The sequence below is a fragment of the Sus scrofa genome, chromosome 1 (genome assembly GCF_000003025.6).
Source record: "Sus scrofa isolate TJ Tabasco breed Duroc chromosome 1, Sscrofa11.1, whole genome shotgun sequence".
Lineage (NCBI taxonomy): Eukaryota > Metazoa > Chordata > Mammalia > Artiodactyla > Suidae > Sus > Sus scrofa.
In genome coordinates, this window is record NC_010443.5 from 263,181,922 (window position 1) to 263,199,179 (window position 17,258).

Sequence of the window (17,258 nt, forward strand, 5' to 3'; positions counted from 1 at the left end):
ATCCATATAAAGAAAGAAATTATGCCGTTTGTAGCACCATGGTTGGACATAGAGATTGTCATACTAAGTGAAATAAAACAGAGAAAACCATATATCATAATATCACTTGTATGTGGTAGCTGAAAAAATGATACAAGTGAATTTATACACAAAACAAAAATAGATCCACATTCATAGAAAACAAACTTATGGTTATCAAAAGATGAAAAGGGGAGGTACAAATTAGGAGTTGGGGTTAATATATACACACTGCTATACATAATACAGATAGCTAGCAAGAACAATTTGTACAGTACATGGAACTATTCTGACTTTAACAACATATAAGGGAAAACAATCTGAAATATATACACACAATAAAAAATATATAAAACTGAAACTCTTTGTCTATACATGAAACTAACACAATGGAAGCTAACTATACTTCTAATTAATTAATTAAATTTTAAAAAGAAATGACTAATAGATGACCATAATAAAACATACTATATATGTGTATATATATATATATATATATATATATATATATATATTCAATAAAGCTACAAAATATCCAAATGAAGCAACAACATAACACATTGGAAAAAACAAAATTTAAACACACTTACATATACACAAAGGAGTTTGGTGTTTTGAATACCACAAGCTGAATGTGTGTTGTGGGCAATGCCACATTTAGGGTTATGGAATAATAAATGGATAAGAGAAATGACTAATGGGAAAGAGATTGATCCAATAAACAAATGACCATTTTAAGGACAATGAGGAAAATTCCTAGAGACATGGGTGACAAACACACAAGGCTTTTCTGACAATGGCAATGAGTAAATAAGCACATGGTTAGGTGATTTTCACTTGGTGAAAAGATTATTTCATCTGAAAAGTCTCCCCAGAGCCAGTGTCATGTCTCTGTTTCTCAGGCTGTAGATGAAAGGGTTCAGCATGGGGGTGACCACTGTGTACATCATGGAAGCAATGATGTTTTTGTCATTTGACTGGCCTGATGAGGAGGAAAGGTACAGAGATATAATTGTCCCATAGAATAGAGACACCACAGAGAGGTGGGAGCCACAGGTGGACAAGGCTCTGCAGATCCCTTTAGTAGAGGGGACCCTCAAGATGCAGAGACCAATGTGACCATAAGAGACAAGGATTCCACTCAATGGAAGTATGACAACCACAGCCCCTGCAGTGAATATGATGAGCTCATTGAGAGAGGTGTCTGAGCAGGACAGCATGAACAGGGCAGCAGGGTCACAGAAGAAATGGGGGATGATATTGTCAGCACAGAAGGACAGTTGAACCAAGAGAAGTGTGTTGGTCAGGGCATAGGCACAGGAGAGGATCCAGGATCCAGACAATAGACATAGACACAGCTCTTTCCTTATGATGATGGCATAATGTAGAGGGTAACAAATAGCCACATATCTGTCATAGGCCATCACTGCAAGAAGAAGGTTATCAATGCAACCAAAAAGTATGAAAAAATATGTCTGTGTTACACACTCTGCATAGGGAATGGATTGATCCTGTGTCTGCATGTTCATCAGCATCTTAGGGACAGTGACTGATGAAAAGGAAATGTCAGAGAAGGCCAGGTGGCTGAGGAAGAAGTACATGGGGGTGTGGAGGTGAGGGTCCAGCCTGATGAGCAGGATGATGAGCAGGTTCCCCAGCATGGTGGTTAGGTACATGCCCAGGAACAGGACAAAGTACAAGCCCTGCTGCTCTGGCTGGATGGGGAGCCCCAGGAGGAGGAACTCGGACACACTGCTCTGGTTTTCCCTCCTCATGCTCCTCTCCTGTCTGCTGGGGAAGAAGGGAAGTGGGAAACATCAGAGACATGGAAGTCACAATTGTTGTCACCACACTAGGTATCTCACCTTCTCATGGAGAAAAAGAACAAATGTCTTTACTTTTATCAGCTAGTTTTGCCAAGCAAGTTCCATACCCTCAATATTCACCATGATTCCTTTCAATGAAAAATAGCAAATTTATTTTATTTCTTTTTAATCAACCATGTTTTTTACACTATGCTAATAATTGGACATAGAAGAATAAATATGACATACAGGACTTCTTCCCTCAGGATACTATCCCTAAAGGGAACACTTCACCAAGGATTAACAATTTTGGGAACCTGAAGCCAGATTCCCTGTGTTATGATTTGTTCCACCACTTTTTTGCTATAGGACTTGGGATGTTAAATCTCTCTTGGCCTCAGGTTGTGCCTCTGTAATGTGAAGATGTCAAAATCACACCTTCATAAAGTTAACAAAAAGGATTCTAATTCACTAGGCATTAGTAACTAAAAACAATTTCCTGCATAAAATCAACACCAAAATTGCATACATTATTTTTATGAGAATATCTAGAACCTCCTCAAAAAAAGTATCAAGTTCAGGAATTGAATAAAACAGTATTATGAGGTGGTCACCATAAAGCACCAAGATGGTGACTTAAAATTTGTGTTAACTTATCTGGGCTCTCACATACTAAAGGTGAGTTTCAGAGCTCATTTTCTATCACTGAGGTAAGTTCCCCACTGGAACTTGTCTTAATGCATGTTTACCTTCTTGCCAAGAAATAAACCTTGCTTCAGTGCATGTACCTCCATCTATCTCTGTCCAGATGTAATTCTTCAAGTTGGCTCACATCTGGATATTCATCATTAGGAAGATACTTGAGATCTGAGATGGGGTCTGAGAGCTGAGAAATACTGAAGCATTGGGGTATCTCTTAGAAATCAGTGACCTGATTGACCAACACTATTTCCCAATATTGATCTTCACATTGATAATAACTGACAGTTAATGAACACAATGGAAGACAAATACATTTTTTTCATGATTGCCACACTGAACTTTTCAAGTCCTAGGAGGGATGCTATTAAAACTCCCCTTTTGGGGGTTCCCATTGCAGTTCGGTGGGTTAAGAACCCAACTAGTATCCAAGAGGCTACCAGTTCAAATTCTGGCCTCACTTAAGGATCCAGCCAGGCCATGAGCTGTGGTGTAGGTTGCAGAGAGGGCTCATATCTGGCATTGCTGTGACTGTGGTGTAGGACAGCAGCTGCAGCTCTGATTTGATCCCTAGCCTGGTAACTGACATATGTTTCAGGTGCAGCCCTAAAAAAAATGAAAACATTAGAAAAATATAAAACTGCACTATCAACATACTCAGAAGGAGTATAAAATGAGCATGATCATAGAGATAATTACAGCTGTAGTCACATTTCTCTCCCAAGCTTTTAAGTATATCCAGAAATTTTGCCCCTATGACTCTACTGTTCCTCCCTCTCTTTAGTTAGACAAATAGGCAAGAACTGAAGAAGCATATTTTGGGATTTGAAGGAATCCTCCTGTTAAGATAACTGTCCAAACTCATATTCCTGCAGCCCTTGAGTTTGCCAATGGCTTTCATATGCTTTCAATAACATTCAATCCATCATCCTTTTTTTCTGTCTAGGAAGCAGAGAATAGTGTTTTCCCCTGCATTTTACCAACAGGAGTAGGGAAATTGCTTAAAAAATCTCATTGCATAGTTATTGCATAGTAGAACCTGGTCTCAAACATTGATTTTATGATCAATTTTCACTACAGAGAATGCACCCATTTATTTTAATGGGGGGTAGAGAGTCTAAGGTGAAATGCAAAAAGTGAAAAGGTAGATGATAAAATATGCCTGGGAGAGGAATGTGACATTAACACTGTAAGAATCTGTCAGTAGATGCTTGGTCCATACCAGGGAGTTGCTTGGTGTCATTAACTGACTCAGTACATGGAACACAAGAAAGGATCAGGCATTTGACAATCCTTCTAAGCACAGGTTTCTCAATGAAATCTTATTTGTCAGACTTAGCCTAGGATCTCACAGACTTCTTGCAGGAGAACCAGAGCTCCTAAAGACACCCAGGAGATGCAATGGGAACAGAAGGGAATAATACAGATGTGGTACTTTGATTCCATCAGCACTGTATGCAAATAGGTGGCTGGTAAATTGTTCAGTAGTGAAGAGGAGACAGTGTGTGACTTAGGGCTGGGGCATTGAGAGAGAGAGATCCTATGGATGGGCTTGCTTTTCCTGTCTTCAAACAAACACTGTCCCCTGCACGATCAAGACATAGAGAGTCAGGGGGTTGGGGATCCACAAGGCTACAGTTTTCTAGGTACTTACAGTGTGCCTAGCCTCTTAATCATCTTACGGACAAGATATGACAGCAAATAGCATGATCCCATGTAAGAACACTGGATGCTGAGAATCACCATGGTAAAACCTAAGGCCATCAATCTATTAACTGTAGAATGATAAAGATCTGATTTTTGATGTAAATGATTCCAGAAATGAGCATTTAATTTCTTTTTTTTTTTTTTTGTCTTTTTGCTATTTCTTTGGGCTGCTCCCGCGGCATATGGAGGTTCCCAGGCTAGGGGTCGAATCGGAGCTGTAGCCACTGGCCTACACCAGAGCCACAGCAACGCGGGATCTGAGCCGCGTCTGCAACCTACACCACAGCTCACGGCAACGCCGGATCATTAACCCACTGAGCAAGGGCAGGGACCGAACCCGCAACCTCATGGTTCCTAGTAGGATTTGTTAACCACTGCGCCATGACGGGAACTCCTTTTTTTTTTTTTTTTTTTTTTTCATTTAATTTCTAAATGCATTGTCAAAAACACTGGGACTCGAGAGGCCTTGCTGGAGTAGTCAAATCATGGAAAAATGAATGTCAATATCTCTGCAGAGTTGATTTCTTCTGTAGCTTCCTGCATGGACCTCAGTCTCAGGCAGGTGGAGAGTACAAAATGTGAGAATCTATCTCTCTCTCTCTCTCTCTCTCTCTCTCTCTCTCTCACACACACACACACACACACACACACACACAGATATTTATATGTTCTGTGTGAAAGAAGGCAAGGTGTGGATTTGTTACACCAAATAACTCACACACTATCATAGAAACATACTTACCAAATGGAGATTTACAGATTTCTCTGGCTTATACTCCCACTAGATACAGTCAGGGTGTGCATGTTTCACACAAGTCTATGTAAAACTCACAAACAAAGTACACATGTACTACACAGCTACACACAAAAAACTCTCTAGCATCCTAGACCAGATATGTTATCATCACAAGAAGTCCTTCATATTTGAATCACAAGCAGTGCACAAGGTCTTACACACAGCACACAAGCAACAGATGCACATAGAATATGCACACACTGAAGAAATATCCAGGCTTCTGTGATCTCAGTATATCCTACTGTGTGTCATTCAGTACATTTGTCATTTACACATACACTCATAGATTCAAAAAACACAACACAACACACACAAACACACACAAAAATACATATAACTTGTCTGATGGTCACACACAAACTTACATGCAAACACTCATGTATGACTGGGGAGGTGTCTGGGTTCCTTCCGAGCTATACCTTTGCTCTGAGTTCAAGTATTTTCTACTTCATTCTGTTACCTGAATCCTCACTTTCTGTCCAGAAGACCCAGGATCCAAAGAAAAAGAGCAAACCTCGGTGGCCTGAGGAACTTATAGACTCTCATTTCACTTCTCCAGATTCAAAATGATTCACAAGATCTTTTCTCCATCCTAAAGAGACCCCAGAGGGTATCCTCACTGGGCCCCAATTATAGAAGAAGTCCACTGGGGCAACTGCCCAACACCCTCCTGGCCCCTCAGGAAGGAGGATGATTAGGGTCAATGGGGGCTAAGCTGCACCTGGTTTCACAGGAGAATGTTTCACTGACACGGGTGGTACCTTGGGCTTCTGGTTAAGTCTCTTATAATAAGCAGGATTTCCCTTATTGCCTGTGGCCTCTTCATCATGAGCACAACTTCTCCCAAGGGCAGTATATGTCACAGGCAGTGTAAGGGATTCTGTAGGTTCTGCAACATGGACACAGGCTTTCATTAGAACATAAAGGTCCCTAAAATGTGCCTGTCTCCCCAACCCTCAGGACGGTTTTGTAGGACATGGTCTATGCCTTGTTCAGGAGAAGGGTGATTGAATATAAAACTCTGGTAAAAAGGCCCTGGGTTCTTCCCCTGCAAAGAGAATATTTGAGCAGGTTGTCCAAGGCCACTGTGACTCAGTTTCTAAAAAGTAGAAATAACAATTACAGTCTTTCTGTGACTTTGAAGGATGGTTAAATTAGCACCTAATGAAAGCTTACTGAATGTTAAGGTTTATTGTCAGTGTCTTTGTATCACTAGAGATCAGCTATGGCTCACAAAAGGCAATTCTGATTGGTAACTGCTGAATGAATTCAACTGTTCATGAATTCACTCATTCTCTTAAATAAGCATCAAGGCTCCATGAATATAATACTGATATATTCTCTAGAGACATAACAGATAATAGAATCAAAACTCCATTTCTTACAACACACATCCAAGTGGGAGGTCATACAGAAAAACATTCAGGCAAAATGAATGGCAGGTAAATGGTGACAAGTGCTGTGGAATGATGAAAATCATGCATGGAGCTAAGAAAACAAGAATTTTATTTTTTGGATATTATATTTTATTTTTAATACTTCATAAATTTTATGACATTTATAGGTGTCCAATGATCATCACAACCAAATTTTGTAGCATGTCCATCCCAAACCCTCAGTGCATACCCCCACCCCCCAACCTGACTCATTTGGAAACCCTAAGTTTTTCAAAGTCTGTGAGTCAGCATCTATTCTGCAAAGAAGTTCAGTCTGTCCATTTTTCAGATTTCACATGTCAGTGATAGCATTTGATGTTGCTGTCTCATTGTCTGGCAGATTTCACTTAGCATGATAATTTCTAGGTCTATCCATGTTGCTAAAAATGCTGGTATTTCATTCCTTTTAATTGCTGAGTAATATTCCATTGTGTATATGAACCACATCTTCTTAATCCACTCCTCTGTCAATGTACATTTAGGTTGTTTCCATGTCTTGGCTATTGCAAATAGTGCTGCAATGAACATTGGAGTACATGTGTCTTTGCAAGTCATGGTTTTCTCTGGATAGGTGCCCAGGAGTGGGATTGCTGGATCAAATGGTAGTTCTATTTTTAGTTTTCTGAGAAATCTCCATACTGTTTTCCACAGTGGTTGCACCAATTTACAATCCCACCAAGAGTGTACTAGGGTTCCTTTTTCTCCACACCCTCTCCAGCACTTCTTGTTTGTAGATATTTTGATGATGGCCATTCTGGCTGGTGTAAGGTGGTACATCATAGTGATTTTGATTTGCATTTCTCTAATGATGAGTAATGTTGAACATCTTTTCATGTGTTTTTGGGCATCTGTATGTCTTCTTTGGAGAACTGTCTGTTTAGATCTTATGCCCATTTTTTGATGGGTTTGTTTGTTTTTTGGTATTGAGCAGTAGGAAGTGTTTATAAATTTTGGAGAATAACCCCTTGTCGATTCACTTGCAAAGATTTTCTCCCAATCTTGAGTTGTCTTTTCATTTTGTTTAGAGTTTCCATTGCTGTACAGAAACTTTGAAGTTTGAATAGGTCCCATTTTTTATTTTTGTTTTTCCTGTCATTCCTATAAGAGGTGGATCTGAGAAGATGTTGCTGTCATTTATATCAGAGAGTGTTTGGCCTATGTTTTCCTCTAAGAGTTTTATAGTGTCTGTTGTTATATCTAGGTCTTTAATCCATTGTGAGTTTATTTTTGTGTATGGTGTTAGGGAGTGTTCTAATTTCATTCTTTTCCATGTGGCTGTCCAGTTTTTTCAGCACCACTTATCGAATAGAGTGTCTTTTCTCCATTGGATATTCTTGAATACTTTGTCATAGATTTGTTGACTGTAAGTGTGTGGTTGAATTCTGGGCTTTCTATCCTGTTCCACTGATCTATATTTTTGTCTTTATGCCAGTGTCATAGGGTTTTATGATTGTTACGTTGTAGTATAGTCTGAAGTCAGGGAGCCTGATTCCTACAGCTCAATTTTTCTTTTTCAGGGTGTCTTTGGCTATTCTGGGTCTTTTTTGATTACAAACAAATTTTAAAATATTTTGTTCAAGTTCTGTGAAAAATATCCTTGTTAATTTGATAGGGATTGCATTGAATCTGTAGATTGCCTTGGGTAGTATAGTCATTTTGATAATATTAACTCTTCCAATCCAAGAGCATGGTATGTCTTTCCATCTATTTGTGTCATCTTTGGTTTCTTTCAGCAGTGTTTTATGGACTTCCCATGTAGACTGTTTTCAACACAAACATCTAATTTAGTGGGAAAAATTTAGTCTTCCTGGAATGGAGAATTTTTAATTGGATTAACTACTCTGTGCTCCCCTATTGTGAAAAGCACAATCAAGTTAAATTTTATTTAGGTTTAACAAACCATCAAAAGTACTTCATTAACTTGATACTGCATTGACAAGATAAGCATTTTGGACTTTACTGAAATGAAACATTAGAATCTTAACTGAATGTTTGTAGCTTTGGAACACAAGAAGCCAAGACACGAAGGCAATGCAAATATCCATTAACAGATGAATGATAAAGAAGATGTGTTACATCTATATAACTGAATACTACTCAGCCATAAAAAGAATGAAATAATGTCATTTGTAGCAACATGGATGGAGCTACAGATAATCATAAGAAATGAAGTAAACCAGTTAAAAACATGTATCATATGATATTGGTTGTATTTGGTATCTAAAAAAAAAAATGAGGGGAATTTCCATTGTGATTCAATGGAAATGAATCCAACTAGTATCCTTGAGGATGTGGGTTTGACACCAGTCCTTGCTCAGTGGGTTGGGGATCCAGCATTTCCCTGAGCTGTGGTATAGTTTGCAGAAGCAACTCCGATCACACATTGCTATGGCTGTGGTGTGGGCCAGCAGTCATAGCTCCAATTTGACCCCTAACGTGGGGAGTTCCATTTGCCTTGGGTGCAGCCATAAAACACAAAAGAAAAAGAAAGATACAAGTGAACGTATACAAAAAACCGAAGTAGACACACAGACACAGAAAAAAAAAAAAAACTTATGGTTACCTAAGGGGAATAGGGGAATGGAGAATTTATGAATTAAATATACACACTGCTGTATATAAAATAGATAACTAAATAGGACCAATTGTATAGCACATAGAACTATACTCAATATTTTGTTATAATGTATGGAAAAAAACCTGATATATATATATATATATTATATATTATATATATATATTATATGATATAAAAAATTTAAGTACATTGCACTACAACTGAAACTAATACAACATTGTAAACCAACTGCAATTCTAAATAATTATTTAATTAATCAATTAAACAATTTAAAAGCAATGCACAAGAATACATGACCATAATATAAGTTAAAATATATATGTATCTCATAAAAACTGTATAGCTAAATGTATTATTTTTATTTTTTTTGTCTTTTTGCCTTTTCTAGGGCTGCTCTCATGGCATATGGAGATTCCCAGGCTAGGAGTCGAATCAAAGCCATAACCACAGGCCTAAACCAGAGCAATAGCAATGCAGGATCCGAGCCACATCTGCAACCTGCACCACAGCTCATGGCAACACCGGATCCTTAACCCACTAAGCAAGGCCAGGGATCAAACCCACAACCTCATGGTTCCTAGTCAGATTTGTTAACCACTGTGCCACAATGGGAACTCCTAGCCAAATGTATTAATATAAAAAATTGAAAATAAATTTAAACATACTTACACATATACAAAAAGCAGTTTGGTATTTTGAAGATCACAAGTTGAATGTGTGTTGTGGGTAATGTCGCATTTAGTATTATGGAAGAATAAATGGGCAAGAGATATGACCAAAGGGAAAGAGATTGATACAATAACAATGACCATTTCAAGGAGAATGAGGATAAGTGCTAGAGACATGGTTGTTCAACACACAATTTTATAAGGCTTTTATAACAATGGCAGAGAGTGAAATGAGAACATGGTTAGGTGATTCTCACTTGGCTAAAAGGTTATTGTTTCTGAAAAGTCTCAACAGAGCCAATATCATGTCTCTGTTTCTCAGGCTGTAGATGAAAGGGTTCAGCATGGGGGTGACCACTGCATATTTCATGGAAGAAATGATGTCTTTGTCAGGGGACTGGTCTGATGAGGAGGAAAAGTACACTGCAATTATTGTTCCATAGAATAGAGACACCACAGAGAGGTGGGAGCCACAGGTGGACAAGGCTTTGAAGATCCCTGTAATTGAGGGGACCCTCAGGATGCACAGCACAATTTGATCACAAGAGACCAGAATTCCACTCAATGGAAAAATGAGAACTGCAGCCCCTACAGTGAATATGATGAGCTCATTAAGAGAGGTGTATGAGCAGGACAGCAAGATTACAGAAGAACTGGGGGATGAGGTTGACAGCACAGAAGGTCAGCTGAGTCAGGAGGAGTGTGGGCCAGGGCATTGGCAAGGAGCCAGGATCCAGCCAAAAGACATAGATAGAGCTCCTCCCTCATGATGATGGCATAGAATAGAGGGTGCCAAATGGCCACATGCCTCTCATAATCCATCACTACAAGAAGAATGTTATCAATGTAACCAAAAATATGAAAAAAAATCTTTGTGTTACACACTCTACATGAGGAATAGATTGATTCTGAGTCTTCACATGCATGAGCATCTTAGGGACAGTGAAAGAGGAAAAGGAGATGTCTCTGAGGGCCAAGTGGCTGAGGAAGAAATACATGGGGGTGTGGAGGTGAGAGTCCAGCCTAATGAGCAGGATGATGAGCAGGTTCCCCAGCACAGTGGTCAGGTACATGCCCAGGAACAGGGCAAAAACACACCCTGCTGCTCCAGCAAGATAGGGAGCCCCAGGAGGAGGAACTTGGACACATGGCTCTGGTTCTCCATTCTCATGCTCCTCTCCTGTCTTCTGACATGAATGGAGTGTGAGAGAAGGAGAAGCCATCACATTATTATTTACGGCAACCAGATAAATGGGAGGCTTTTCTACTGTTAAACATGCCAAGGTTTGTCTGCATTGCCATGACCCTACAAATATCCTTTTAAAAAGTGGATGGTATTATCATGTGAAATTAGAGAACTTACTATCAGATAAGAGAGTTGGATACAGAAGAGAAATTGGCTCAGTGACATTTTTCCATAATCTAGGAGAGAGTCAATCTCTTAGTCATCATTTGCAGCTATGTATAATTGGTAAAGAAAAAAATGACATGGGAGAGGGATGTAAAATTAAATCTACATAATTTACATTTTTTCCTGTACATTTAGAAACAAATATGTCTTGACATTCATATTGTTAAATATTGATGTTTTGAAATCTAAAATCCATTAATAAGTTGTATTCTCAAAATGTTTCAATGACATTTAGTCAAATCAAAGTGGATCAAAAGTGAATATTCAAAGAGTACATTACATATAAAGGTTGAAGAAAAAAGAAGCATACCTGTTGCTTGGACTCAAAGTGTCCTGGAGCTCAGTCTTCCAATATCACTCTTGAAAAACTAAAAATATTATTGCCATGTATGTATATTTTTACTAATACTCATATTTACCATTCTCTTACCTCTCCTGATTCAACAACCTCTCTATCCAATATCATAGGACAGAACATGATGGAAGATAATATGAAAAAAAAGAATGTATATATATAAAATATATAGTTATGTAATATGTATAATATACATAAAGGATATATATTTATGACTTGGTCACTTCACTGTCCAGGAGAAATTGACAGAACAATGTAAATCAACTATACTCTAACAAAAACATAATTATATATTTACTTATATATACACCTATATCCGAAATCCCTAACATCTCATGGCCTTATCAACATGCACAATCTACAATGAAAAGAGCTCTAATCGAGAAATCAAAGAGAGAAGCCAAGAATGTCTCCTCTATCTATGTTTAGGAACTGGTAATAGAAGTGGCTTAAGAAAGGTCTCACAGCAGTGCTGAGGATCTATGTTCACAGGAGCATGCACACACACATACATGCACAGACACACACACATCACCACCACCACCACCCATGCTTCTGATGAAAGATAATGCTATTCTGCTCTGAAATTTATACTCAAGTAATCTAGATGCCAGGAGTATGGACTGGCTTCTCACCTTTTCTGTATAACACCCTGATGCCAGATTTAGCCATGACTCTCTGGTCTCAAATATCTCACTGGCATCAGAGAGAAAAATCATGAGCCTGGAAGTTACTCATCAGTTCCCCACCTTCATAAATGGAGAGGTGAAGACTATGATCTACCCAACAGGAAGAGGACAAAACTGGACAGGGCACCATGTTCTTGGTAATAGACATGCATTAAACTTGTGTTAATAGCTCAGTTTTCCTCCTCCTGCCTCCAGGACACATGCCCTAAGGCAATGGTCTCTAAAGTGGGATGTTCTGTAGAATCACCTGGGAAGTTTGTTAAAGATGTAGATCCCAGCTCCACATCCAGTGATGCTCATTCATGAGACCTGGGTCCACGTCATTCTCAGGCATATGGTTCTCAGGGCAGACTGTGAGGTAATGCTGTCCTTAGGAAGAACATCAGGCATATGCCCTGTGTATGGGAGCCCAGAAGGAGATGTGGGGAGACCTCCTTTCTGGCCCTTCCTACCAGATACATGTTCCACTGACAGGTCATAGCCTGAGATGTGAAGGGTTTTTTTTTTTCTCTGAAGTGGAAATTCCTATTTGATTTGCTGCTTTTAAATTTAATTCTGCTTCATAATAGACATCCAAATAACAGAGACTTAAAAACAAAGGATAAAGTCAAAGTATTTCACTCTTTGGTTATTAATTATTTATCCTTCTACAATGGTTTTTATTCAGAAAAGTTTATATTTACATAAATGGAATTTATTTTATACAGTATTTTTTAGCTTATTTTTCCTGTAATAATACTTGCATTTCTACTTCTATGCATATCTTTACAAAGAATACACAACCTAAATACATCAATCTACTTAAAATTTTTAATTTTAATTGATATCATGTTGAATTAGCACAGAGATTCTTTGAAACTTTATTGAAGATTATACCATGCCTTGAAATCTCTTTTGTCAGTTATCCAGTAAGGTTACTTGAATATCTCCAAAGCATCCATTCTAATGGGCTCCAGTGTTTAGTTCCCTAGTGCTTGGAGTTTGCTCCTTTGAAAACAGAAGAGCTTACCTTTAAAAAGTTCTGGGAAATTACATGGGAATAGAAGTTCATGTTGAACCCTTTGAAAAGAGAGGCAACAAGCCCAGATTGTATTCATTCACCTATAGGATCACCTAAGTCAGAGCTTATGGAATGAAGTATATGCCTAACAAAGGAATTTGCTATCATAATATTATACACCTGTATCAAGTATAAAACTCCTTCAAAATATTTTGATTTCCATCTTCATATCCCAAATAGACTACAGTTGGGGACATCACTACAGCCTTAAATGTCACTTCAGATGCTGGTTACAGAAGAATTAGTCTCTATTTACATATACAATTAGGTAAATATATTGTATTTTATATAGAGCAGATACACATATGCAAATAGAAGAGAAAATACTGGGGTAAAATAGCCTCAGTTCCCATAATAACAATAGCATGGCTTGGATTCAAGACAAGTGCTATCTTATGGTCTCTGTCAAGAAACATGGCAAGTTAAATGAGGACTTTTAGAAATGAATAACATAAGAGAACAAAAGTTTTTCAGTGTCCTATCAAGAACTAAAGTGTTCTTTTGTAGGTAAAGAGGCTCTGAAAGCATCTAGCACTTTATTAACAAATGTATTTTTTAAGGTTTTTTTACCAATTTGCATATCTTATCTATTTTATTTTTAAAATTTTATTGGAGTATAGTTGACTGACAAAGTTGTATTAATTTCAGTGTATAGCAAGGTAAATCAGTTTTATATATATATATATATATATATATATATATATATATCCATTCAATAAATGTATTTTTGGCAGTATGTATGAAAAAAATTTTAGTTTAAAAATATTAAAATAGGTTTCTGAGTGACATTAGTAACGTTATAAGTCAAACTGAAATTCCACTTGGCTTAATGTAAACAAGAAGCTATCAATGGACATGACATAATTTTTTCAAAGCTTTGGTTTTTTTTTCCTATGAAACACATAGTCTGGTATTATGAAATGAAGCATGGTTTGTAGTGTCTGATATATCTATAACATATATGAAAGAGAAAATAAAATCTGATAGTTCAGGAAAGATGCTCTTATATAAGAGATTGCTAAAAGGAATTTCCTACAGTCAGAAATAATCTTAAAATATCAACATGAACTTTGGATTCTCTATTTCCAAAATAATTTTAGCATTCTCTTGTTCCATTCTACTTACTACCACAATTCATAGAAGATGTGTGTAAATGTGCCTCCCACAGCTTCCATGCTTTAATTCTTCATTCCAGTGCTCTTCAAATCATAATTAACACACCTGCAGCATCAGTGTCACATGGAAGCTTGTTAGAAATGCAAATTCTTGAGCCCCACCAAGATGTATAATATTGGAATTCATGGAGGTAGATTCCAGGGATCTCTATTTTAAAAAACTATCCTAGAATTCTTATGTAGGTTAAAGTTTGAGAAGCCTATCATTCTTCATTTTCTTCATTTGGGAAGGCAAGAAGTCCATGAAGAATAGTCAGTATTGATTCTGCAGCAGTGTTTGTAGGAAAGCAATGACTTTTTAGATACTATGCATTATAATTTATTTATATGTACCAATGTGCTTTAATACTGATATGATTGGGGGCTACACAATGTCAACCACACAGTGTTGGCAAAGGGGAAATCCCCCATAAGTCTTGATCCCCTACAGGGCCCTCCATCTTCAGAATTGTTTTTGTAACATCATAGACCATGGAAAGAGAGTAAAAAGTTTCCTCTTTGAGTTCCTCTTTGTGGCTCAGTGGAAACAAACATCCAAGAGGATGGAGGTTTGATTCCTGACCCTGCTCAGAGGGTTAAGGATCTGGCATTGCTGTGGCTGTGGTGTAGGCTGGCAGCTACAGCTCCTATTCAACCCCTAGCCTGGGAACATCCATATGCCACAGGTGTAGCTCTAAAAAGCAAAAAATAAATAAATAAAAAATTTTCTTATTTAAGTGACAACTTAATACGACACATAAGAATGAAAAGAAGACCCTGCATTATCTGCATAAGAGTGTAGTATAATAATATAGCTAATTCTTTAGATTCTGTGGTTTGTTAAAGCCTGAGATATGGGCCCAGAATATTTGGCTTTCCAAATGTCTCCTCAAATAAAGGATAACCATGTACCTTACTGTATTATGTATGTCTCCAAGTTGCAAAAATAAGTAATAAAATTAATTTAGCATTTGCTAATCCAAAGTTATTTATGAAGGAGAACATTGTCAATAAGGGAGTGGAATTCTGATCAACAAAAATTTACCAAGTATATTCAGCATGGCATCATTTGCCCTAGGGCTTGGAGACACAAAAGTTTTGAGATATATTCAAGTGGAAACAAGTATATGAGATGAACCTAAATGAGATCCTGATTTAAGTACAAGTTGGATGTCATGGTGAGAAAAATATTGCTCTACTGAAGAGTTTCTCAAAGGCTCTTTTTATGTCCTTTTTCCTAAGGCTATAGATAAAGGGGTTCAACATGGGTGTGACCACTGTGTACATGAGAACCACAATGATGTCCTTGTCAATGAAATTGGTTAATGTCAGGAAAAGGTGTCGCCCAAATATTGACCCATAATACAGAGACACTAAAGAGAGATGGGAGCCACATGTGGACAAGGCTTTGTCTGTGGTTGAGGGGATCCTCAGGATGGTGGCCCCAATATACCCGTAAGATACCAGGATACATATGAATGGCAGTGTAATTACCACCACCACTGAAGAGAACATGACCAGCTCATTGAGGACAATGTCTGAACAGGAAAATTTAAGCAGGGCACCAAGGTCAGAGAAGAAATGGGGGATGATGTTGTCAGAACAAAAAGATAACTGGGTCAGGAGAAGACCGTGGGAAAGGGAACTGGCCCCAAACAGTAACCAGGATACAGCCACTAGAAAGGCACATAGCTCCTCCCTCATGATTGTAGTGTAGTGAAGGGGATGACACATGGCAACATAGCAGTCATATGCCATTGATGTAATAAGGAAGCTGTCCAGGTCTGTAATAGTAAAAAATATGTCTGTGTTACACATTCTGCACAGGGAATGGATTGATCCTGAGTCTGCATGTTCATCAGAATATTAGGGACTGTGACAGATGAAAAGGATACATTTGTGAAGGCCAAGTGCCTGAGGAAGAACTACATGGGAGTGTGGAGGTGAGGTCCAGCATGATGAGCAGGATGAAGAGCAAATTCCCAGCACTGTGGTCAGGTACATGCCCAGGAAAAGGGCAAAGAAGACATCCTGCTGCTCTGGACAGATGGGAAACACAAGAGGAGGAACTCGCACATGCTGCTCTGGTTTGCCCAACTCATGCTGCTTTTCTCTGGCTCAGATGAAGAATGCTTGAGAATATTAAAGTCTGATTTATTTTAGCAGTTGGATGAAAAATACATACATTTTAATTTGGAAAGTGGAAAACTTAATCTATTTCTCATATATTCCTCCTACAGTGACACATAAGAGAAATAGAAAAATTATCAATGATGGAAGATTAATAACAGACATAAAAGGAGAAGTTGATGTGAATACAATCATAGTTAGAGACTTTTACACCCAAGTTACATCAAAGGACAGATTCTCTAGACAAAAAAATCAATAAGACAAAAAAGATCCTAAAGGACACAATAGAAAATTTAGACCTAATTGACATTTTCATGACTTCACATTAAAAAAAATAGAATATATATTCTTCTCAAGTGCACATGGAAATTCGCAAGAACTTATCACATACTGGGGCACAAAACTAACCTCAACAAATTTAAGAATATAGAAATTATTTCAAGTATCTTCTCTGACCACAATGGCATGAAACTAGAAATCAACCACAGGAAACAAAATGAGAAAAAAACCTCCTACATGGAGACTAAACAACATGCCACTAAAAAAACAATGGGTCAGTGGATATCAAGAAGGAAGGTAAAAAATACCTAGACACAAATAATACTGAAGATACAGCCACTCCAAGTCTACGGGATGCTGCAAAAGAAGTGCTCAGAGGGAAATTCATAGCAATACAGGCCTTGCTCGAAAAAGAAGAAAAATATCAAATAGGCAACTTAACCCACCACCTAAATGAATTAGAAAAAGAAGAA

The 17,258-nt window shown here is 37.9% G+C and overlaps 2 protein-coding genes and 1 pseudogene across 2 annotated transcripts; all 3 read right to left on the reverse strand.

Moving 5' to 3' along the window:
- On the reverse strand, positions 587 to 1,856 carry LOC110257105 (olfactory receptor 1J4-like). The gene has a single exon (XM_021075840.1). The coding sequence runs from the start codon at positions 1,791 to 1,793 to the stop codon at positions 873 to 875; it is 921 nt and encodes a 306-aa protein (XP_020931499.1). The 5' UTR covers positions 1,794 to 1,856; the 3' UTR covers positions 587 to 872.
- On the reverse strand, positions 9,961 to 10,930 carry LOC110259684 (annotated as a pseudogene).
- Positions 15,550 to 16,285, reverse strand: LOC110259686 (olfactory receptor 1J2-like). Its single transcript, XM_021085382.1, has one exon. It carries the CDS (start codon positions 16,192 to 16,194, stop codon positions 15,550 to 15,552), a length of 645 nt encoding a protein of 214 aa, XP_020941041.1. The 5' UTR covers positions 16,195 to 16,285.

What these genes read in the sequence shown, in the direction of transcription:
- LOC110257105 (XM_021075840.1), bottom strand. Translation starts at nt 1,793, where the DNA reads ATGAGGAGGGAAAACCAGAGCAGTGTGTCCGAGTTCCTCCTCCTGGGG.
- LOC110259686 (XM_021085382.1), bottom strand. Translation starts at nt 16,194, where the DNA reads ATGTGTAACACAGACATATTTTTTACTATTACAGACCTGGACAGCTTC.